Here is a 24,589-nt window from a genome sequence, read left to right as displayed (position 1 = left end):
GTTTTATTAAAAATATTTTGGTGACCACCTGTACATTGCAAAATAAATATTCTTCGTAACGAAACGTCGGTTCGTGCTGAACGTAAGCGCTATGATAACCGTGTTACCAGTTACTTCCAATACACGTTGTCGACTTATTTGAAATTGCAAAGCAACTTCATATACATGTAAATGAAATAAACAATCTACTAGCAATGATTTGATAAACACCCAAATCAAATAACAAATTTTGTCTTCCAAAAAACTAACTTCATCCTCTATTTCAGCATTTGTTCAAACTGTTGACTATGGACTGAAAGGCACGTTTGCAATCGCCGTTCGAAAGAACTATGAACGGATGTGATTACAGTGGATGATATGGTAAAGGATGCACTCGTGATTCGACGACACATATCGTCTTGTTGGGGCTTCGTCATAGACTACATCTTTGAGTGTTCCCCAAAGAAATAAATCGAGAGGGACCTAAGTGGGGGAACTCCCAGACCATTTTCCAACAGAATTTCTCCCTATCCAACGTTCAGGAAAGTTCTCATTCAGTATTTCCATTTCAACACGGACGAGTGAGGTGGACAATCGTCGTGTTGCACCGGCATACCACAGTCGAATATCCAGTCGTAGATCTTCTAGAAAAATAACCACAATGTTCATCAGACAGTGTGCTTATGAATGTCCATTTAGAATGCCTGAGATGAAGTAAAGTCCCACAATGCAATTTCCTATGATGTCGCACCACACGTTTACGCTCCTCGGCCAGTAGTGCATGTTATGAACATTTACATCAGCGTGGTTAGTAAACGTTGCTTCATCGGTAAAGAACACACGTAGGAAAAACGTAGGGCCGTCTCTCAGTTGCTGAAGGTCAAACCGACAAAATTCTGTACGACTTTCGAAATCACGGCCATCGAGTGCCCGATGTAGTAACAGATGATATAGACGGAAATTATGTCGATGCCGGATGCGAATGACTCTCGCCTGATTGATTCCACATTACTCGGAAATATGTCTCGTACCAATGTGCGGATCCCTTAGCGTCGTAGCCAGAATAGCTTCTACGTCTTTTTTGTGAGTTTCAGTCTTCTTTCTTGTCCTCTTTTTGACGTTCAAGCAGCCTGACCGCACTAGCGTCTTAAAAATTCGTGCAACTGCCCGGTGCGTTGGCCACTAGAGATACGGATAGATAGCCTTACAACGTTGTACTGGACTCACATTCGGGAGGACGACGGTTCAATCCCGTCTCCGGCCATCCTGATTTAGATTTTCCGTGATTTCCCTAAATCGTTTCAGGCAAATGCCGGAATGGTTCCTTTGAAAGGGCACGGCCCATTTCCTTCCCAATCCTTCCCTAAACCGAGCTTTCGCTCCGTCTCTAATAACCTCGTTGTCGACGGGACGTTAAACACTAACCACCACCACTACAACGCTGTAGCACAAGAGCTCTGCCGGCCGCGGTGGTCGTGCGGTTCTAGGCGCTGCAGTCCGGAACCGCGGGACTGCTACGGTCGCAGGTTCGAATCCTGCCTCGGGCATGGATGTGTGTGATGTCCTTAGGTTAGTTAGGTTCTAAGTTCTAGGGGACTGATGACCTAAAATGTTAAGTCCCATAGTGCTCAGAGCCATTTGAACCATTTTTGAACAAGAGCTCTGCTTGGCAGTGTTTGCATCGCTAATGCCGACTGCAGCCACCGTGCTCTCAAATTCCGGAACATTTTTCTCGAGATTTCTTTCTTTTTTTTCTTACAACAGGTTTCAACGTCAATATTAGCAAACCCTGTATCACTCTAATTGTCTTCTCAGGAACTATCGAAGAAAGTTATAAATAGCACAGGTAAAAAAGTACTTACTTCTATATCTCAGTTGATACCAGCGCTAAAAACATTAACCAAACAAAAAAAAATACGTGCCCCTCGACGCCCTAACATTTGCCAAAAACCGCGTCACGATATGTATTTATAAAAGTAGTGCCACGTCTTACGTGACTCACCCTCTATACCAGATTTAAAAGACAGAGTTCTGCCTGTCGACTGTTCCCATTCGCTTGGCTGTACGCAATAAACATCATTTCGGCTTGTATCCGACACAAATACAGGGCTATTCTGCCGCTTATAGTACGGTGCGTCAATCACACAGCATGCAACACACAAGGAACACGTGGTCAGAGGAACCTTCATACGTCAGCACCATCTACTGTGCAACATGCGATTACGGTCACATGTTCATACAAGCTTTTTTCCTGCATTTCTAGGCAGGAATCCGTCCCTGCAGTTTGTCAGTTTCATTAATGTTCACCCTGTGTATATAACTTTGAGATTTTTTTGTAACATTTCCCTATTATTAAATTTACAAAACAATTACCTTACATATCACATATATAGAAAAAAGGTGCGTATTTGAATGCAATGGTGAGTCGAAATTTGAAAGCATTCGGTAAAGAAATTTCGGAGATTTGCTATTAGGAACATTTACCGTTTATGTATAAGTAAGACGTTCGTTTCTTCAGAATCTCAAATCTCCGAAAGTTCCTCATGGATGGCTTTGATACTTTGATACAACATTGGATTCGAATACTCAAGTATTTTTATACATCTACTGGGGCAACAACTGGTACATATGTAATAAAAGGGGAAAAGTTATAAAAATTTACATGTTAGGTTGTTCAAACTCGTTAACCTCCGAAAGTTCTTGGCCAACAGCTTTGACATTTTGACACAACGTTGAATTTTAATATGGGCATGTTTTTAGGTATATAGGAAAACATGGCTGCCAAAATCTCAAAATATATCGTTCTGATTTACCTCAAATTTTTATACGTTATTGTAATAAACGTTTGGACGCATTATTTATACAATAATGAAATGCTGTTAAGAAACAGCAAAGTTGCATTTATGGCTTATTAATTTTTGACTAGAAGATCAGAATACTACTACAGACTCTGGATTTGCTACAACAATAAATACGGCTCAAGGTCACAGAGAGGGACGAAGAGGAGGATTGGACAGAGGGGTGGGAGGAAGTGAACATAGAAAATGGGAAGCAGCTAAATGGACTAAGGGACGGTGCAAGAGGAGATGGAGAGAGAGGGGGAAGAAGAACGGGCAGATAAAGGGGGAGAAGGTGTTGGAAAGAGAGGAGGAGAGAGGGGAGGGGCAGGAGGAAAATGGGGAAATGGAGAGAGAGAGGGGGGAGCAGAAAATGCGTAGAGAGAGAGAGAGAGAGAGAGAGAGAGAGAGTGGGAGAGAGAGAGAGAGAGAGAGAGAGAGAGAGAGAGAGAGAGAGGAAGTGATGGACAGAGACAGGGGAAAGGACGAGATGGACAAAGAAAGGGGGAGGGGGGAAATGGATAGAGACAGGGGAGAGAAGGAGATTAGAAACGTGCGGTTTTTCTTATTTTTCTTTTCTATTAAATTAGACTGAGCCACACTGAAGAGTGGCCGGTACAGCTAGTATTTAATACAAGAAATACAAGCTCGCAGTTTTACCTTCTAGCTTTTCCGCTACGGGCTTACTTCTTGTTGGTTTGAGCAAAGCTCACACCACTGTTTCTGCGTAAGTTCTGAAAAAATCACGAACATGTTCATTTTGTATCCCTTAGCAATGTAGAGTAAAGTGACAAAAAATTTTGAAAAAAATTTGTGTCCCTTCACAACAGAACTATTACAAGGTGGCACTTTTGAAAGGAGCACGGTAGGTTCTTTTCACCATCATAGCTTAATTCAAGCTTCTGTTCTGCTGTGAATGACTTCATAGTCAACGGAACATTAAATCCTAATTATTCTTTCCTTTCTTTCAGTCCTCTCAACAAAGAAATATCCTTGGCATCGAAACTGAATTATCTGTGTGTCACTCCATCTCATTCGTTGATAGAAACTGTACTTAAAACTGTGTGAATATTCCACGTTGTTGGATGCATCTTCAATGTGTATTCATTCATCATTAACAGTATATTGTAACTTGTTATGTTCTTTACTTACGAATGAGTTACTAACAATATTACTTGTCTGACACAGTATCAGTCTAGATCCAGACGAAGAGGGCACGGATGACGGCCTGTTTGAAGGACTGAAAACGTTTCTGGAGGAGGACTTGAGTATTGAAGAGCAAAATCATTTTCTTGGAACAACGGCGCCGGCAATGGTACAACGAGCTCTTCAACTGAAACAGCTCAAGCCTCCTAGCGGACTACACTTCAGTCTGCAACAGCAAGGTAACAGATTACATAAATCCTCTTAAGCACAACTATCTCCTGAATTCTCTTAAGCGAATTTTTTTCCATCTCTACGTTTCTGAAATGACCGCAGCTCATACCTTAAGCTTTAATTCAACATTTCACAAAAATCAGGTTAATTTCTACACAGTAAATTAAAGCTCCCATCAATTGCCGCAGTTAAACTTTGAGGAGATCCGCAACACTTTCGGTGTTGACAAAAACTGAAATTTGAGAGTTATATTAGCAAGTGCAAAAAACAACTTGAACACGTAGTTAACACTTGGAAGCTGACGTGTGTGATTCAGTGGCATCCTTAAGGAAAATAAAGAATGAGAAGCTGTTTCTTTTAGAACTTACGACAGGTAACGAATGGAATAAAAGTATTAGTATTCTGCGTGATTAATTTCACGTCAACAGATTCCCCAACTCTCCGGTTTGCTCTATCTCATTTAGAACGATTAGGGTAACTTCAAGAGCCATTATCGTTAACCTCGTGCGGTGTTCGTAAAACCGAAATCGTGTAACTTCTTTGAGGTGGAGAGCGGCTTGGCTGTGCTACGTAACTGTTCTCCGGAGGTATCTGGCTATTGTCAGAAGTTTAATGCAGAGCTTCTTTCTTCCTCTTCGGCTTACCCACTTCATCATTCATTGCAAGGTTTACGTATTGCATGCCCTCGTTCATCCATTCTTTTTCATCGTGTCGTGTTGTACCTATGAAGCCACTTCATTTCAACAAGAGAAAATATGTGTGTTGTCTGCTTGAGTAATATGTACACGACTTGTATATTTTCATATTTAATTCGTTTTGGACACAAGTCTGAAGAGGGAAATGGCACCAATCAGGCGTTTGGCTGTTTTGAGTATAAAATAAGTACTTTCTGCAATACACTGAGATGGTTGTTTTCACTCTGGGCATATCAACAAATAACTGACGACACTCAAAAAATATAGTCCTTTCTTAAGCAAAACTTCGAAGTCACTATAAGAATTATAAATTTTAAAGTGGAAGAGTAGCACGTGTTAACAACAAAAGGTTTTTCCTGTGGAGGGTCAAAAGTGTTCAGTCTCATAATTTGAAATGTTGTGTGGACCTTTGTCGTCATTTACACTAAGGCGACAAAAGTCGTAGGATACGTACTAAATCGAGTGGGAACTTCTTTTGCCTGGAGTAGTCCAGTACCCTCACGTGACATTGACACAACTCGTTGTAAGTACCTTGCAAAATTATTAATCCTTTATAGGCGTTCCTAACTGCGAAGTTATTGACATTGCAGGATTTTGTGAACGAACTGGCCCTGGCCTCTCGATTATGTCCCATAAATGTTCCATGTGACTCATACCGGGCCATCTGGGTGGGAAATCAACCTCTCGAATTCTCCAGAATGTCTCCCAAATCAATCACGAACAATTATGGCCTGGGGACATAACGTGCATTGTCTTTCGTAAAAATTCCATCGTTGTTTGGGAGCATGAAGTCCATGAATGGTTGCAGATGGTCTGAGTTGGTTCAGCTGGACCAGAGATCCCAGTCTGTTCCACGTAAACAAGTGCTTGTTGACAACTTGGGTCAGCGCCACACTGGAACCCGACCATCAGCTCTTACCAACTCAAATCGGGACTCATCTGACTAGGCCACGGTTTCTCCGTCGTCTATTATCCAACCGATACTGTCACGAGTCTAGTAGAGGCGCTGCTGACGATGTTGTGCTGTTAGCTAAGGCAAACGCGTCGCTCTTCTGCTGCCACAGCCCATTAACGCCAAATTTCACCCCACTTTCCTAACAGATACGTTTTCGACGTACGTCCCACATTGGATTCGGTTGTTATTTCACGCAGTGTTACTTGTCTGCTAGCACTGACAGCTCTACGCAAACGCCGCTGCTCTCGGTCGTTAAGTGAAGACCGTCAGCCACTGCGTTGCCCGCCATGAGAAGTAATGCCTGAAATATGGTATTGTCGGCACACACTTGGATCTCGGAATGTTGAATTCCCGAATGATTTCCAAAATGGAATATGCCATAACGATTGCTCGTTCAGAGTCTATTAATTCCTGTCGTGCGGCCATAACCACGACGAAAATCTTTTCACATGAATCACCTGAGTGCAAGTGACAGCTGTGCCAACTCACTGCCCATTTATACCTGTGTAAGCGGGAGTAACGCGTACGCATATATGCATCGCTGTCCCATGACATTTGCCACTTCAGTGTATTGTACGCAGTAACGAAGTGTAAAATAACAATCAGAAACAGAAGCAATGCAGTTCTTACCAGTGAAAATCAAGCTCTTCTCTCCAGGACTGATTGTCAGTCAAAGTAATCTACCATCAAGGTCGCAGACCCCTTCAACAAACAGTCTAGCAATAACCAGACTAAGATGTAAGTCATCGTAAACAATCTACTGGGCCAAAATACTGGTCACCTGCTGAAGACGGTAAAGAACTGGTTCGAGGCAGTCATATGACCGAGGGAGAGTCTCATTACTAAATGGTAACCTGCATAAATTATGTTGTGAGCCTTCTATAGACTAGGGAGTGGCAAGCTGGCTGACCCCCCCCCCCCCACCCCACCCCCCCACCCCCCCCGCCCCCACCGCACACACACGCTACTGTTTGTTCAAAGTCAGCAGTATTTGGAACACATCGTGTCGACTGTTCTCTTTTTTCTGTGGGTGGATGAATAACTGATGAATAACAGTAATAGTCCTTATATTCGCACTGAGATGACAAAAGTCATGGGATAGCGATTTCCACAAATAGAGATGGCAGTAGAATCTCATATAAAAGATCAGTGCATTGGAGGAGCTGCCATTTGTACTCGGAAGATTTATGTCAAAAAGGTGTACGACGTTATTGTGGTCACAGTACTACACTACTACAAACACGGTCGTTTGTGTTTTGGTGTTCAGTTTATGCATGGGACGTTAATTCCCTAGACCGGTCACTGCTAAACTTCTTTTCTGTTTGCAGACGCAGATGTGAAGGAGTTACGATGTGCTTAGTGGTAAAAGAGTTTGAACGAAAACAGTAGTTGGAGCTAGACAATTAAGATATTCCATTTCGGAAATCGTTAGAAAATTCAATTATTCGAAATCCACAGTGTGAAGAAAGCGCCAAGAATGTCACAGTTCAGGCATTACCTCTCATCATGGACAATGCAGCGGCTGACGGCCTTCACTTAACGAGCGAGAGCAGCGGCGTTTACATAGAGTAGTCAGTGCTAGCAGACGGGCAGTACTGCAAGAAATAATTGCAAAAATCAATGTGGGGCGTACGACGAATGTATCCGTTAGGACACTACGGCGAAGTATGGAGTTACCTGGCTATGGCAGCAGATGACCGACGCGAGTGCCTCTGCTAACAGCACGAATCCCCCTCTCCTGGCCGGCCGGTGTGACCGTGCGGTCCTAGGCGTTACAGTCTGGATCCGCGTGACCGCTACGGTCGCAGGTTCGAATCCTGCCTCGGGCATGGATGTGTGTGATGTCCTTAGGTTAGTTAGGTTTAAGTAGTTCTAAGTTCTAGGGGACTGATGACCTTAGATGTTAAGTCCCATAGTGCTCAGAGCCATTTTGAACCCCCTCTCTTGGGCTCATGATAAATTCAGTTGGACCCTAGGCGACTGGTTCTAATGGCTCTGAGCACTATGGAACATCTAAGGTCATCAGTCCCCTAGAACTTAGAACTACGTAAACCTTACCAACCTAAGGACACCACACATATCCAAGCCCGAGGCAGCATTCGAATCTGCGACCGTAGCGGTCACGCGGTCCCAGACTGAAGCGCCTAGAACCGCTCGGCCACAACGGCCGACTAGACGGCTGGAAAACCGTGTCCAGGTCAGGTAAGTCCCATATTAGTTCGTAAGAGCTGATGGTAGGGGTCGAGTGTGGCTCAGGCTCCGTACAGCCATGGACCCAAATTGTCAACAAGGTACTGTGCAAGCTAGTGGTGGCTCCATAATGTTGTGAACTGTGTTTACATGGCATGAACTGTGTCCTCTGGACCAATTGAACCGACCACTGATTGGAATTGGTTATGTTCGGCTACCTGGAGACTACTTGCAACCATTCGTAGATTTCTTGTTCCCAAATAACTACGGAATTTTTATGGATGAAAATGCGCCGTGTTCGTGACTGGTTTGAAGAACATTCTGGACAATCTGAGCGAGTGATTTGGCCACCCAGATCGCCCGACATGGATCCCACTGAACATTTATAGTACATAATCAAGAGATCAATTCATATACAAAATCCTGCATCATCAACACTTTCGCAATCATGGACAGCCTTGAATAGGCTCAATATTTCTGCAGGATTTTTCCAACGAGTTGTTGAGTCCATACCACGTCGTGCTGAATCATAATTTTTTATAATTTTTTTTCATCGATCTTTCGGTTGGTTTGATACGGCCCCGCCACAGATTCTTCTCCTGTGCCAACCTCTTCATCTCAGAGTAGCTCTTCAAACTAAGTCTTCATTAATTTGGTAGATGTATTCTAGTTTCTGTCTTCCTTTACAGCTTTATCCTCTACAGCTCCCTCTAGTACCATGAAAGTTGTTCCAAGACGTCTTAACGGATATCCCACCATTCTGTCCCTTCTTCTTGTCAGTGTTTTCTACACCTTCCTTTCCTCGCCGATTCTCTTGAGAACCCCCTAATTCCTCGTCTTGAATTTTAATTTCACTTTCGAAAGTTTGTTTCCATCATAGCTTCTTCGGTGTGTAGATTGACAGTGGGGGCGAAAGACTACATCCCTGTTTTACTCACTTTTCAGTCCGAGACTGCGATCTTCGTCTCCTAGTCTTATTGTTCCCTCTTTGTTCACATTGTATTTCCCTACAGCGTACCCCTATTTTTCTCAGAAATTCGAACATCTTGCACCATTTTTCATTGTAGAACGCTTTATCAAGGTCGAAGGATCTTATGATGGTGTCTTGATTTTTCTTCAGTCTTGCTTCCATTATCAACTGCAAAGTCATAATTGCCTCTCTGATGCCTTTACCCGTGCTATGCAAATTGATCATCATTTAGCACTTCCTCAAGTTTCTTTTTCTTTCTTTTGTATATTATTCTTGCCAGCAACTTTGATGCACGAGCTGTTAAGGTGGTCGATAATTCTCGCATTTGTCACCTCTTGTAATCTTGGGAATTGTGTGGATGACGTTTATCTGAAAGTCAGATTGTATATCGCCAGATTCATACATTCTACACAACAACGTCAACAGTCGTTTTTTTTGCCACTTTCCCGAATGATATTAGAAATTCTGATGGAATGTTATCGATCCCTACTGCCCTATTTGCCATTAAGTCTTCCTAAGCTCTCTTAAATTTTGATTCTAATACTGAATCCCATAACTCTTCTACATCGTCTCCTGTTTCATCTCCTATCACGTTATAAGGTAAGTCTTCTTCCTCATAGAGGCCTTCAGTGTACTCTTTCCACCTATTCGCTCTCTCTTTTGCAATTAACAGTGGAATTTCCATTGCATCCTTAATGTTACCGCCCTTGGTTTTTAATTTCACCAAAGGTTGTTTTGAGTTTTTTATATGCTGAGTCAGTCCCTGCGACAGTCATTTCTTTTTCGATTTCTTCAATAGCCATGCAGCCATTTCGCCTTAACTTCCCTGCACTTTCTATTTATTTCATTCCTAAGTAACCCCTATACTTCTGAATTTCCCTGAACATTTTTGTGTTTCCTTCTTTCATAGATCAACTAAAGTATTTCTTGTGTTACCAACGGTTTCTTTGTACTTCCGTTTTTCTTTACAACTTCTGTTATTGCCCTCTTTAGAGATGTCCATTCCTCATATAACTAACTGCCTACTGAGTTAATCCTTATCGCAATATCTATAGCCTCAGAGAACTACAAGCGCAACTCCTCATTTCTTAGTATTTCACTTCTTTGTGCATTGATTCTTCTTGACTCGTCTTCTAAAATTCAACCTACTGTTCATCACTAGTAAATTATGATGTGAGTCTATATCTGCTCATGGGTACTCCTTACAGTCCAGTATCTCCTCCTGACTGTGATGTAATCTAACTGGAATCTTCCCGTATCGCCCGGCCTTTTTCCAGTATACGTCCTCCTCTTGTGACTCCTAACTATAGTATTCGCTATTACTAGTTGAAATTTATTGCAGGACTTAGTCTTTCTTCCCTCTCATTCCTAGTACCAAGCCCATATCACCCCGGAACCCTTTCTTGTACTCTCTACTACAACCGCATTCCAATCCCCCATAACTATTACACTTTCGTAACATTACGTACGGAATTTCTCGTTCAATATTCTCACACACTTTCTCTGTCTCTTCGTCTTCGGCTTGCGACGTCGTCATGTACCCCTGAACTATTGTTGTCGTTATTGGTTTAGTGTCGATTATGAAGAGAACAACCCCATCACTTAACTCCTCACAGCGACTCACTCTGTGCCCTATTCAACTTTTAACGAATCCTTCTCTCGTTATACCATTTTCTGCTGCTGTTATTACCCTACACTCATCTCATCAGAAATCCTTCTCCTGTTTCCATTTCTCTTCACTGACCCCCCACTATATCTTTATTTTTCTGATTTTCTAGCTTACCTACCAAGTGCAAACTTCTGACATGCCGTGGTGCGTCTCGTAGAACGTTATCCTTTCGTTGGATATTCAATCTTTTTCTTGTAATCACCTTCTCCTTGGCAGTCTTCTCCCGGGGATCCAAATGGGTGACTAGCACGGAATCTTTTGTCATTGGAGAGATCGTCATGGTACTTTTCCAATTACGGGCCACATGTCCTATGGATACATGTTATGCGTCTTTAATGCAATGATTTCCATTGCCTGCTACATCTTCGTGTCGTTGATCATTGCCAGTTTTTCCTCCTTTTCATCCTAAAGACAAGAGAGTATCCTGAACCTCTGTGCGCTCCTCCGCCCTCTTTGACGAGGCCGCTGGCGGAACCAGGTTGACTTCATATCCCGGAAGTCTTTGGCCGCCATTGTCGATGATTTTTATTTAGAATTTAAGTGATAGCAGAGTTCTAATTCGGGGACGAGTACGTTGTGATTATTAATGAAAGCCGCTTCCCCATTTTTTTGTTGATCTCATTTTGTTCGTTATTGTTCGTTGTATTTGTCAGAGGTGGATGTCCCATGACACCCATTCAGGTTCACCATTGATCCAGACACTCAGTTTTATTTTATTTTTTGTTTATATTTTTATTACAAAGGGCAGCTAACACTCTGACCGAACACGCTGAGTTACCGTGCCGGCTGCCCCTAGACTACAGGTGACGCACTAGGCCGGGTAATAGGAGGTCCAACACGACACGAGGAGGTACCCCGCGATTTTTGCCATCTCAGGACCTTGCCTAGTATGGCGGCGCGGGTCTCCCGCGTCGCTCCCCTACGCTCGGTAAACGGAGTATGGGACTCATCATCATCATCATCATCATTGTAAGTGCATTGCCGCAACAGTCTTAAATTTGTACCACTTGACAAAGGAAGAGGTGTACTCAGCCAAAAGCACTTGACGCGGCTGGGAAACTCGAGAGAATTTTATAGGTACATATCGTCACATACTATATTTGTTTTATGTTTTGAAAGTATTGGTGACAAGTAGGAATTACACATCACATCAGATATTCCAACATAATACATCTGTAGGTACTGAGTGTTAGGGAAAGTGAAAATGTGCACTAATTATGCCCTATTAGTGTAAAATTTCAGTTTTAATGCTGATACAAAGTTACACCGTCATTCTCGATTACTTTAAACCAGTCTTTAAAAACACAAAATTTTTCCTACATTTATTGCTCTCAGTAACTTTAGACCTTCCAAAAGGAAATCGGGTGTTAAGAGAAGTAAAACAAAGTGTTAATTTAGTACATCAGGTTTCTTTTGAAATAACAAGGTATTTGTATCGACTTGGCATTGCTCAGTTTAAATTATTGTCGTCAGAAGTTCTGTTCAACGCAATTAAAGAATAATCACAAGCCTAAGAGCTTGTAGGAAGGTAGGAAAAATACGAACTAGAATTCACAGACGTGATGAACCCGTTACTTTTAGTACAAAATAATGCAAGTAGTTGGAACACCAGCCATTTGAAACAAAAGTAGTAAGCGGTGCTGAGATACGGAGACTGGTAATATGTTACCAAGAGTGAATTAATGCAGTTGATACACGATCAAAATGCTTTATAAAATACACCGAAGCAAAAACGCAACACCGAGAAGAAGTTGTGCAACATAAACGGAAGTTGGTAGGCGTGTTTCTATGTCTAAAAGATGACGTCTGTTCAAATTTCAAGCCAGTCGCATAAAAATGGCGCTAGTAGTGCCACTAAGAGGATGAAAATCAGGTTTGCTTTTAATACACGTTGTAACATTTGTGAGTGTTACTTACCTCTGATATTTATAACGATATGTTTACGTAATGTGTATACATAAACATACAGTTATAAATGTCCCCGTTCGTAGTCGCTAATTATAACAATACATTTACTTTTGTGCTGTAACATATATAGCTATAATCAGTCGTGGAAATATCTTTGCGAACGCTGACCGTGTGCGGCTGTTTCTTGTTGGATCGTCTGATCAGTCGGAAGTTGCATTGCAGAGGAGAGTAAATGCCTATTCAAAATATAATTATTTTTGGATAGCTCAACATGAATTTCCTAAGGGACCGTAGTTTATCATGCATTTACCAGTAGAATATGGCGCGGAGAAAATATTTCGCCGCATACAACTTCCGTCCGATTTCGACGAAAGAATTCGTGACTGTGAACTCTCTATTTGGCAGAAACATAAAGAAAATTAAATAACTTCATGAAGGAGTGAGACATAGATTCTATATTAAATAAATAGTCCATACACCAATTCCATTTAAATCTGAATATATGGCAATTAATAGATGAACTTACACTGCAATGAAAGATTTAACATGGATGCCGTTTTGACCGGCACTTCTTTTCTCGTAATAAAAATAATTCCTTAAGCGTTTTAACATACACGTCGCACAATAAATCTACTGTTATGCAGTATTGCACTTTTAGTGTTGCACTTTTACTTTACACTAAAATAATATTTTAACGATAATAATACGGCGGCAAGACATGCGCGTCCGACACAAGTTACAAGAGACAAGAGAGGAATGAGTAACTGTTCATCGAGAATATCTCGTGCATCAAAAAAAAAAGTGTAAAAGTGTTCTTCTTCTGTCCTTTTTTCGCGCAGCGGATTTCAAAGTCCATAAATAACTCACTGCATCTCTGACGGCGCTTTGACAATAAACAAGTTATGTCACAGGTAGTTCACCTTTTACGTTCTCTCAACATTATTTGCTAACTGTAGCTGTTGCCGAGCGACTGATCGATTAGTGAATGATTTAAAATGATAAGGCAATCACATAATGTTACAGATTGGATGTGCTGAATTGAGGTTAGTCAAGAATGCCTTTAAGGCGACAAAGATGCTATTATCAACAGCTCACTGAGTTTTAAGGATTTTGTTTAATAGAGCTAAGAGAAGCTGGATGTTGTAATTGCGATTCTGCACAAACGCTTGGCACGAATGTATTCATCGTACATGATTTCTGGCAGCGACTTTAACGAGGATGTACGATAGCAAGAATATCGGGCTCCGTACAGCCATGTGGCACTACCGAGAGAGAGAGAAGACCGTCGTGTTCGGCGTATGGCTGTGGCACATCGTACTGCAGCTGCAGCTGTAGCTTGAGCAACAGTTGGCACCACAGTGAGACAACAAACTGTTACAAATCGGTTGCTTCAAGGACATATCAGAGTCTGACGGCCTGTAGCGTGCCTTCCACTGACCCAAAACCACCGCCATTAACTACTTCCATAGCGTCAAGAGAGAGTTCATTGGAGGGCAGGTTGGAGAACTGTTATGTTTCCTGTTGAAAGCTGGTTCTGCATTGCTGCCAGTAATGGCTGTGTGTTGGTTAGAAGGATGTCAGTTGAGGACTTGCAACGAACCTGTTCGCGGCTAGACGTACACCTTGAGTTATGGCCCGGGGTTTGATTTCATATGACAGCAGGAGCCCTCCCTACCTGCAAATTTGTACGTCAGTCTGGTGATTCGATATGTTGTGCTGCTAATCGTGAACAGCATTCCAGGTGGTGTTTTCCAGTAGGGTAACGTTCTCACACATGCTGGTGTTGTAACCGAGCGTGCTCTACAGAGTGTCAACATGTTGCCTTGGCTTGCACGATCACCAGATCTGTCTCCAGTCGAGCACATATGGGACATCATCGAATGACATGTCCAACATCATCCACAAACAACGTTAACCGTCCATGTATTGACCGACCAAGTGCAACAGACATGGAACTTCATCCCACAAATTTACATCCAGCGCCTGTACGGCACGATGCACGCACGTTTGCACGCTTGCATTGAATTTCCTGGTGGCTACACCTGTAATTAAAGGACCAGCATTTCATTATGCAACGGTTTATCTCGTGCTTACATAAACATGTGATCTTGCAATGTTAATCACTTAAATGTGTTACCTTAACAAATGTATTCCCAAAATTTCATTAATCTGCATTAATTATTATTTGCTGTTGCAATTCTTTCCGTCAGTGTATCTTTTGTTGACTGGATTTTATTACAACAGCCCTAATTAATTTAATGTCCCTTACTACAAATAATACCGCATTTTAGTCCGCATTCATTAGGGCTTGTTACTTCCATGTCAAAATTTATACAGCAGCAGCTGATCGGTGCGAGTCACGCATAACAGTGTGTTGTCAGTATAGGAAGACTAACAATAAAACATTCCTACTCTCACATCCTCCAGTCCTGAAATGGCCGCTCTACTTACCTACCTGCCCCTGGGGTAACTGGGGAACTTTACTTGTATTGTATGGAATTGGGGACCTAGAAACGATGGAGAGGCTTCCCCCCCCCCCCCCCCCCACTTAACCCCACAGTGGTTCACAACCCTACAACAGGCTACAGCGGTCCACTCACCCCACCGCCGTCCCACATCACCAATCGCCGACATTAACTGATGCGGAATAAGGGAAACCAGCCCGCATTCGCCGAGGCAGATGGAAAACAACCTTAAACACCATCCACAGACTGGCCGGCACACCAGACCTCGACACTAATCCGTCGGGCGGATACGTGCCGGGGACCGGCACGCCTTCCCGCCCGAAAACCAGTGCGTTAGACCGTACGGCTAACCGGGCGGGCGAACTGTACTTAGTTCACGACCGAATTCACCAATGTCAATTAAAATTAAGCGCATGATAAAATGCCCCTTACTGTCTCCCTAAGTATGTTTGTTTGCTAATGAGGAGAAAAAATGCTCTCTTTAAGAAGCTCTTGATGTTAGTTGACTTTTTCGAGTCGGCTGTTAGTTGTTGGACGCATATTATTACAAAATAAGGTGATAATCAGGGTCCGAACGAATACTCGATGCGGGTCGCTGTTTGACGACCACTGCTCTGCACCATCATAATCAGTATGCTTGTACACTTCTGTCTTTGAAGACAACAGCCGTGTTCACAAAGCTGCACGGATATGTTCCTACTGTGACAAGCACTCAGCCTGCCGGCCGCTGTGGCCGAGTGGTTCTAGGGGCTTCAGTCTGGAACCACGCGACCGCTACGGCCGCACGTTCGAATCCTACCTCAGGCATGGAAGTGTGTGATGTCCTTAGGTTAGTTAGGTTTAATTAGTTCTAAGTTCTAGGCGACTGATGACCACAGATGTTTAGTCGCATAGTGCTCAGAGCCATTTGAACCATTTTTTTTTTTTGAGTGACTTTAACCAAACGTGGCATACCTGAAGAAACTAAGAGGTTCTTCTCTTCATCGAACTGAGGCCATTGTGAAGGTGCGTCCAATAGCAGTTACCTAGTTTGCCCATACCTGGGGATAGTAGCCCCTGGGGGGTTAAATGAAGAATTTTGAGGTGAAAAAATGGTTCGATTGTATTTGTCACGAAACTAAACTATTTTAAAAGCTAGTTACAATTACTATTATTTCGTAAGATTACGTAAGTTACCAATAATTCTTTTGTAAAAAAAATACAAGCATTAATGCATGACACAATGTGGTGGAAACGAATGGATGAACATCTGCTTCTCCACATATTCCACCCACTACACACATACTTCGTATTTTGCACCAAACATCCATCACAGTAAAATTGAGACATATACGTTATGCCCAAATGTCTCACGAAAGTGCTTTCTACGGTTTATACACTGGGGTGAAAATCGTCTTGGGATACCTCCTAATATCATTCGAACCTACTTTTCCAGGCGTAGTACAGCAGCTCGACGTGGCGTGGACTCAGTAAGTCTTTCTAAGTCACCTGCAGAAAATTGTGCCTTGCTGCCTCTATAGCCGTCCATTATTACGAAACTGTTACCGGTGCACGAATTTCTGCACGAACTGATCTCTCCATTATACCCCATAAATGTTCCACGGGATTCATGTCGGGCAGTATGCGTGGCCAAATCATTCGCTCGAACTGTCCAGAATGTTCTTCAAACCATTCCTGAACAAGTGTGGCTCAGTAACATGGCGCATTGTCATCCATAAAAATTCCTTCGTTGTTTGAGACCATGAAGTCCATGAATGGCAGCAAATAGTCTCCAAGTGCCCGTACAGAACCATTTCTAGCCAATGTCGGTTCAGATGGAGCAGAGGACCCTGTTCAATCCATGTAAACACAATCCACACCATTATGGAGCCACCACCAGCTTGCACAGTGCATTGATGACAACTTGGATCCATGGCTTCGTGGGGTCTACGCCGTACTCGGACCCTACCATCAGTTCTTACCAACTGAAATCGAGACTCATCTGACCAGACCACGGTTTTTCAGTCGTCTAGGGTCCAAACTGTGTTCTCAGGAGAGGCACTGCAGGCGATGTCGTGCTGCTAGGAAAAGCACTAGCGTCGATCGTCTGTTGCCAAAGCCCATTAACACCAAATTACGCCGTGTGCTAATGGATACCTTCGTTGTACATTTGTAAGTAGGCTGATTAGGTTTTTATATTGGTAGCGCCACGTAGCGCTCTGTATGAAAATCACTGGCTGTGCTGTGTGCAGTCTGTGGCTGGTTGGAATTGTTGTAATATTCGCTATTGTAGCGTTGCGCAGATGGAGGTGAGCCGCCAGCAGTGGTGGATGTGAGGAGAGAGATGGCGGAGTTTTTATGGGCGGATGATCTGGACGTGTGTCCATCAGAGACAGTAAATTTGTAAGACTGGATGTCGTGAACTGATATATATGTTATGACTTTTGAACACTATTAAGGTAAATACAGCGTCTGTTCTCTATCAAAATCTTTGATTTGCTAAGTATGCCTATCAGTAGTTAGTGTCTTCAGTAGTTAGAACCTTTTATTTAGCTGGCAGTAGTGGCGCTCGCTGCATTGCAGTAGTTCTAGCAACGAAGATTTGTGTGAGGTGACTCATGAAAGGTATAGGTTATTGTTAGTCAGGGCCATTCTTTTGTAGAGATTATTGAAAGTCAGATTGCGTTACGCTAAAAATATTGTGTGTCAGTTTATTGATGATCTGAATAAGTAAAGAGAGAAATGTCTGTGCACGTTCAGTTTTGCTCAGCTGTTTGAAAATCAAATAACGTAAGGGGTTTATCAGCACAATCATTCATAAATTTCTAAGGGGAGGTTTCACGTTCCACATTGGTTTCTGCGGTTATTTCACGCAGTGTTGCTTGTCTGCTATCAGTGACAGCTCTACGCAAACGCCACTGCTCTCTTGTCATTAAGTGGCGGCCGTCAGCCACTGCATTGTCTATGGTGAAAGTTAGTGCCCGAAATTTGGTATCCTCGGCGCAATCTTGACACTGTGGCTCTCAAAATACTGAATTCCCTAACGATTTCCGAAACGAAATGTCCCAGGCGTCTAACCCCAGCAACCATTCCGCGTTCAAAGTCTGTTAATTCCCGTCGTGCGGTCGCAATCGCGTCAGAAATCTTTTCACATGAATCACCTGAGTACAAATGACAGCTCCGCCAAGGCACAGACTTTCTATACGTTGTGTACGCGATACCACTGCCATCTGTATACGTGCAATCGCTACCCCATGTCTTTTGTCACCTCAGTGTAGGTTGTTCTCAAAATGAACTAGAAGTTATGTTATTTACTTCACAACAGATAATCGAACTAACTGAGAGCACAACATAACAATAACTATGTAATGCCCAGGATACTGCTGTAGGCCTACACAGTATTATCATTATTATTATTATTATTATTATTATTACGGGGGCCACTCCAAAATAAATGCACACTATTTTATTAAAAATACAGTTTTCATTCTGCATCTGTGAAAGTTTTACAGTGTGTAGATACATCCTTCCTGCTTGTTTTCAAACTTACTTCAAACTGTTCCCGAGAGGGGCGCTGTCGCAGCATGTCTTCAAGATGGTTGCTACACTTGATGTTCGTCAGAAGCAACGTGCTGTGAAGACGAGACAGTGGGAAACATCCATAAGAGGTTGAAAAAGGTGTATGGAGATGCTGCTGTCGATCGCAGTACAAACGTCGGTGGGCAAGCAGGTTATGTGATGAAAGCGGGCACAGCAATATTGAGGATTGTCCTTGCAGCGGCAGGCCTTGTACTGCACACACTCCAGACAATGTGCAGAGAGTTAACGAATTGGTGATTCCTGACAGACGCATCACAGTGAGCGAATTGTCACGCTACATTTGGGATAGAGGAAGGAAGTGTTTGCAGAATACTGAACGTGTTGGCGTTAAAAAAGCTTCGTGCCAGTGGGTTCCCAGGATGTTGACAGTGGCTCACAAAGAAACAAGAAAAACAGTATGCAGCGACCTTTTGGAACAGTACAAAAATGGTGATGATGAATTTCTTGGTAGAATTGTGACAGGTGATGAAACATGGGTCCACCATTTTTCACCAGAGACGAAGAGGCAATCAGTGGAGTGGTGTCATGCAAATTCACCCAAGAAAAAAAAAATTCAATACCACACCTTCTGCTGAAAACGTTATGGCTACGGTGTTTTTCGATTCCGAGGGACTCTTGCTTGTGGGCATCATGCCAAGTGGAACCACCATAAATTCTGATGCATATGTGATGACACTGAAGAAACTTAAAGTTCGACTGAGTCGTGTTCAACCACATTGGCAAAAGCAGGATGTTTTGCTGTTGCACGACAATGCACGGTCACATGTCAGTCAAAAACCATTGAAGCGATCACAAAACTCGGAAGGACAACACTGAACGCCTTACAATCCTGATCTGGCTCGATGTGACTATCATCTCTTTGGGAAACTGACAGACTCTCTTCATGGAACAAGGTTTGAAGATGACTCCCTTGTGCATGCTGCCAAACAGTGCCTTCAACAGGTTGGTCCAGAATTTCACCATGCGGGTATACAGGCGCTGGTTCCAAGATGGCGCAAGGCAGTTGAGAGGGATGGAAATTATGTGGAGAAATGAAAATATTGTTCCTAAAGGATGTATCTACACACTTTAAAACTTTCAAACATGTAGAATAAAAGATGGATTTTTAAAAAAAATAGTGTGCATTACTTTTGGAGTGACCCCCATATTATTATTATTATTATTATTAGTGGTAGCCTGAGGTCTTCCAGATACTGCCCTGCCGAAGTGAGGGATCCTGCAATGAAGTGATCTGCAAGCAATAGGCCTAAGTGTAGTGCAAATATTTTAATTGCGTTCAAATTAATTTGGGGGATGCTGGGTGAGGGTGAGAAAAGTGTCGCTAGCGAGAGGAGTGGTGCAGAAGAAGCATGTTTTGTAACAATTGTCTACCCTCTGTCTGTATAATTAGCTTTATTTTCTGAGATGGAGTTGTAGGTAGCACTCAAGATGCACTGAGAATTGCTTCATCGTTATATGAAAAGGCTGTTAAAAGTAAGTAGTACCAACAGTCTTACTGACTCATTAGTTCATGGTTTAATAATAACCTATAAAATCTAAACACCGTTTATTTTTCATCACTCTAAACATAAAAATTTTCAATGGAAAAGGTTAGTTAGCCGCTAATGTTGATAACAGCAGTATGTCGTGAGCGGACGATAGAATTTAACAGTGCTGAAAAAGTCGACATGCTCCTCTGTTATGGAGAGAGTAGGAAGAATGCAGTTCGTTCTTGTACGGTGTATGCGGAAACATATTCCAATAGATGTAAACCATCTCAGCAATTATTTCTCAGCCTATTCAACCAGATACGTGAAAGCCATGCTGGATTAGCCGAGCAGTCTAAGGCGCTGTAGTCATGGACTGTGAGGCTGGTCCTGGCGGACGTTCGAGTCCTCCCTCGGGCATGGGTGTGTGTGTTTGTCCTTAGGTTAATTGAGGTTAGGTCGTGTGTAAGCTTAGGGACTGATGATCTTAGCAGTTAAGTCCCATAAGATTTCACACACATTTTTAGTTACATGAAAGTGGTAGTGCAACACCTAGACAACATAACAGAAGGAAATAAATGACGACACCGGCTGCTGTGGACGAGTGGTTCTAGGCACTTCAGTCCGGAATTGTGCAACTGCTACGGTCGCGGGTTCGAATCCTGCCTCGGGCATGGATATGAGTGATTTCCTTAGGTGAGTTAGGTTTAAGTTCTAGGGGACTGATGACCTCAGTAGTTAAGTCCCATAGTGCTCAGAGCCATTTGAACCATGCACTACTGATCTCTTTATAGTCGCCGTTTGCTTCGTCAGGTGGAACATCAGCGTCCATGGAGTGTAATCGTGTGGTAGTGACAATTAGGTTATAAGCCTGTTATTTATAGACCGAACACCGAACACACACAAGGATAGCAGTGTCATAACAGACCACTTTCCATGGATACCAGAAGACGTGCTGCATATTATGAGGAACCTGTGGTACCGACTCGAAGTCTGTCCAGATGTTTTGCATGAAGTACTACAGCATGTCTTCAATAATTGTTTCCAAATCCAGTGGCGGCTCATGAGTAGTTAATAAATTTTTAGCTTCGGATAAATATGAGAGAGTGAAATTAATAGCATCTGCTGTATAACAGTTATGCTTATCGGTGTATTTATACAAGTACAGCCACTGCCAATAATAATAATAAGAGTAGTAATAATAATAATATGCATAACTTGTCTAAGAAAAGAAAGAACTGTTTTTGTGGAATTTTCTTGTTTTGTACGTAATAAAGTATAGTTTCGCTATTCTCCTTTTTGCATTGTTAACGAATTAGCTTCTGGGCTGAAAACGAGACGCCACCCGTTGTGGCCGAGCAGTTCTAGGCGCTTCAGTCCGGAACCCCGCTGCCGCGACGGCCGCAGGTTCGAATCCTGCCTCGGGCATGTATGCGTGTGATGCCCTTAGGTTAGTTAGGTTTAAGTAGTTCTAAGCCTAGGGGACTGATGACCTCAGATGTTAAGTCCCATAATGCTCAGAGCCATTTGAACCATTTGAAAATGAGACATACTTACATGTCTCATTTACATTCAACACCTTACACTTATTTTACACTTCTTTGTTAAACGTTCAGTTGTAGACATGCTTATTTCATTTCGTCACTTTTTCTGGGAGGCATTAGTTCTTTTGCGGCTAACTTTCCCTGGTAATTTTCTTTTCTATTAGCACTTAAAACAGGGCCGGCTGGATTGGCCGAGTGGTTCTAGGCGCTACAGACTGGAACCGCGCTGCTGCTACAGTCGCAGGTTCGAATCTTGCCTCTGGCATGGATGTGTGTGATGTCCTTAGGTTGGTTAGATTTAAGTAGTTCTTAGTTCTAGGGGACTGATGACCTCAGATGTTAAGTCCCATAGTGCTGAGAGCCATTTGAACGTAAAACAGATTCACCGGAATTCACGTTCACACTACACACAAAGGACAATTCCTGCACAGTAAACAACCAACTCCAAACACAAACTGCCATTCATGGAAATGATTAAATTCAAATAGTACTGTCTACCAACATGGGCACTTGACTAGAACGCAGATGAAGTCCTGAGAATCACAGTGACCAAAAGCACACCATCTTTGATCCCTATTTGGTGAACATCAGTGAAATCAGTGAGGCAGCTTTTCATGAAAGTTTGTGTATACAATATGGGCCAACTGCACAGATAAACCTAACCCAGCACATCAACAGGTGTCAGAAGCATGAATAAATGCCACAGTGTCACAATCAACCATGATTTACATTGTGTTTCTCACCACCTCAAGAGGATTACTGTGTGATAAAATCCAAAAATTAATATAATTTATCTCATTAGTAATCCCACAGAATACTGATGTCTAATCTAATTTTACTATGCAGTGAGTGAATTGGCATATGAGAGGAGTGTGCTACCATGTAGCGCAATTCACGTCAAGCAAATGGGGATAATGTCTGTTGGATTGTGCTACTACCGAGTGGCACTAACATAAATTTGTAGCGGAGTGGTTGTGGCTGGCTGTGCACGCCATTAACCGTGTAAGTTGTTTATCAAATGTGTTTGTATGTGGCCCATAAGGCAATTACGACACGCCAGTTCTGCATGCGCAAAAGCCCCTTAAAACGTGCACAACTAAAGGTGTGCACGCGACACTGTTGCCAAATTTCATATGGTTAGAGAAATAGCAATGTAGCATACACAGCCATGTATTTCAGATTATCACATCTATATTGTGTTTAACAGCATTCATAGCAAAATAACCAATAAATCCGCAAGGTGTCAAAAGGTAGGGTGTTCACGTGCTCTTACAACAATAGCCGCCACTGTCCAAATCGTTGGATTGGGCGCAGGGGACATGCACCTTGGCCGGCCAGTTCCCCAGATTTGATGCCTGTAGGCTTCTTTCTGTGGGGAACTGAAAGACACTATCTACAATGTTACACGAATTACACCCGATTATATGCAACAACGTATTTCTGCCCGCTGCGCGACGTCTCCGCTGAAATGCTAGCACATGTGCAACAGTCTTTCATACCAGGCTGGGGGCTTGTACTGCCACTGCCGGTGGTCATTTTGAACACAACTTGTACTGGTCAGTTGCACGTTACTGGTCAGAGTCAACATAACTAGCGTATTCACTTGTGTTGTTCTGTAGTGTGCGCTATCACAGGTATTCTGCAAATGTTGGTGTTGGAAGTCTTCAAAATAGAGTATCCTGTAAACGGCTCGTGCTAGAACCCTGCAACAAACACCACTGACATTCTAATTTACCCTAATTTTAGGTTGTTAATGTCAATCAGCATTGCTCCATTTGAAATAGAGTTTGTTTGCACAAAAAATAAACCATGTACATATGATCAAAAACTGTTTGTTGGCTAACAATACGAGCCCATGACTACCAGTCCAGTCATTGAAAACCACACATCATTAGCATTTTCCATTCCAGCATCAATAGCATGTTTTAGGTGATTCACCCTGTGTATAGCTACAACTTAGTGGGTACGAAATATGAAATACATGAATCTATCACTTGATATGCTCCAGGTTTATGGAGAAGAACAAACAGAATTGTTCTCAAAACTACAGTACCTTAAAAATTGTGACAGCTCGGCTATTGTTGTTTCAAAACTCGAGTATTCTATGGCTAATCGAGAAATTGATTCTGCTTTGTTCTCACTTATGCTTTCATTGTTCATTCCATTTTTATGCAACACAATACCGTGAGGTGCAGTCAAAATCGAAAAATTAGATGATATATTAGCCAAAGTACATGTTGTTGTTGTCTTCAGTCCTGAGACTGGTTTGATGCAGCTCTCCATGCTACTCTATCCTGTGCAAGCTGCTTCATCTCCCAGTACCTACTGCAACCTACATCCTTCTGAATCTGCTTAGTGTACTCATCTCTCGGTCTCCCTCTACGATTTTTACCCTCCACGCTGCCCTCCAATGCTAAATTTGTGATCCCTTGATGCCTCAAAACATGTCCTACCAACCGATCCCTTCTTCTAGTCAAGTTGTGCCACAAACTTCTTTTCTCCCCAATCCTATTCAATACCTCCTCATTAGTTACGTGATCTATCCACCTTATCTTCAGTATTCTTCTGTAGCACCACATTTCGAAAGCTTCTATTCTCTTCTTGTCCAAACTAGTTATCGTCCATGTTTCACTTCCATACATGGCTACACTCCAAACAAATACTTTCAGAAACGACTTCCTGATACATAAATCTATATTCGATGTTAACAAATTTCTCTTCTTTAGAAACGCTTTCCTTGCCATTGCCAGTCTACATTTTATATCCTCTCTACTTCGACCATCATCAGTTATTTTACTTCCTAAATAGCAAAACTCCTTTACTACTTTAAGTGTCTCATTTCCTAATCTAATTCCCTCAGCATCACCCGATTTAATTTGACTACATTCCATTATCCTCGTTTTGCTTTTGTTAATGTTCATCTTATATCCTCTTTTCAAGACACTGTCCATTCCG

General features: G+C 42.4%; 1 protein-coding gene across 4 annotated transcripts in view; it reads left to right on the top strand.

The window, feature by feature from the left end:
- Positions 1-24,589, top strand: part of LOC126336855 (uncharacterized) — a 420,763-nt gene that overhangs the window by 327,149 nt on the left and 69,025 nt on the right. For all 4 annotated transcript variants that reach the window (XM_050000949.1, XM_050000950.1, XM_050000948.1 and 1 more), the window contains one exon: positions 4,005-4,201. In XM_050000949.1, the coding sequence (XP_049856906.1) occupies positions 4,005-4,201 (197 nt within the window). The remainder of the gene's footprint in view (positions 1-4,004; positions 4,202-24,589) is intronic.

The sequence above is a fragment of the Schistocerca gregaria genome, chromosome 2, assembly GCF_023897955.1.
Source record: "Schistocerca gregaria isolate iqSchGreg1 chromosome 2, iqSchGreg1.2, whole genome shotgun sequence".
Lineage (NCBI taxonomy): Eukaryota > Metazoa > Arthropoda > Insecta > Orthoptera > Acrididae > Schistocerca > Schistocerca gregaria.
The sequence above is the reverse complement of the archived record's forward strand: the minus strand, read 5'-3'. Positions and strand labels throughout refer to the sequence as shown.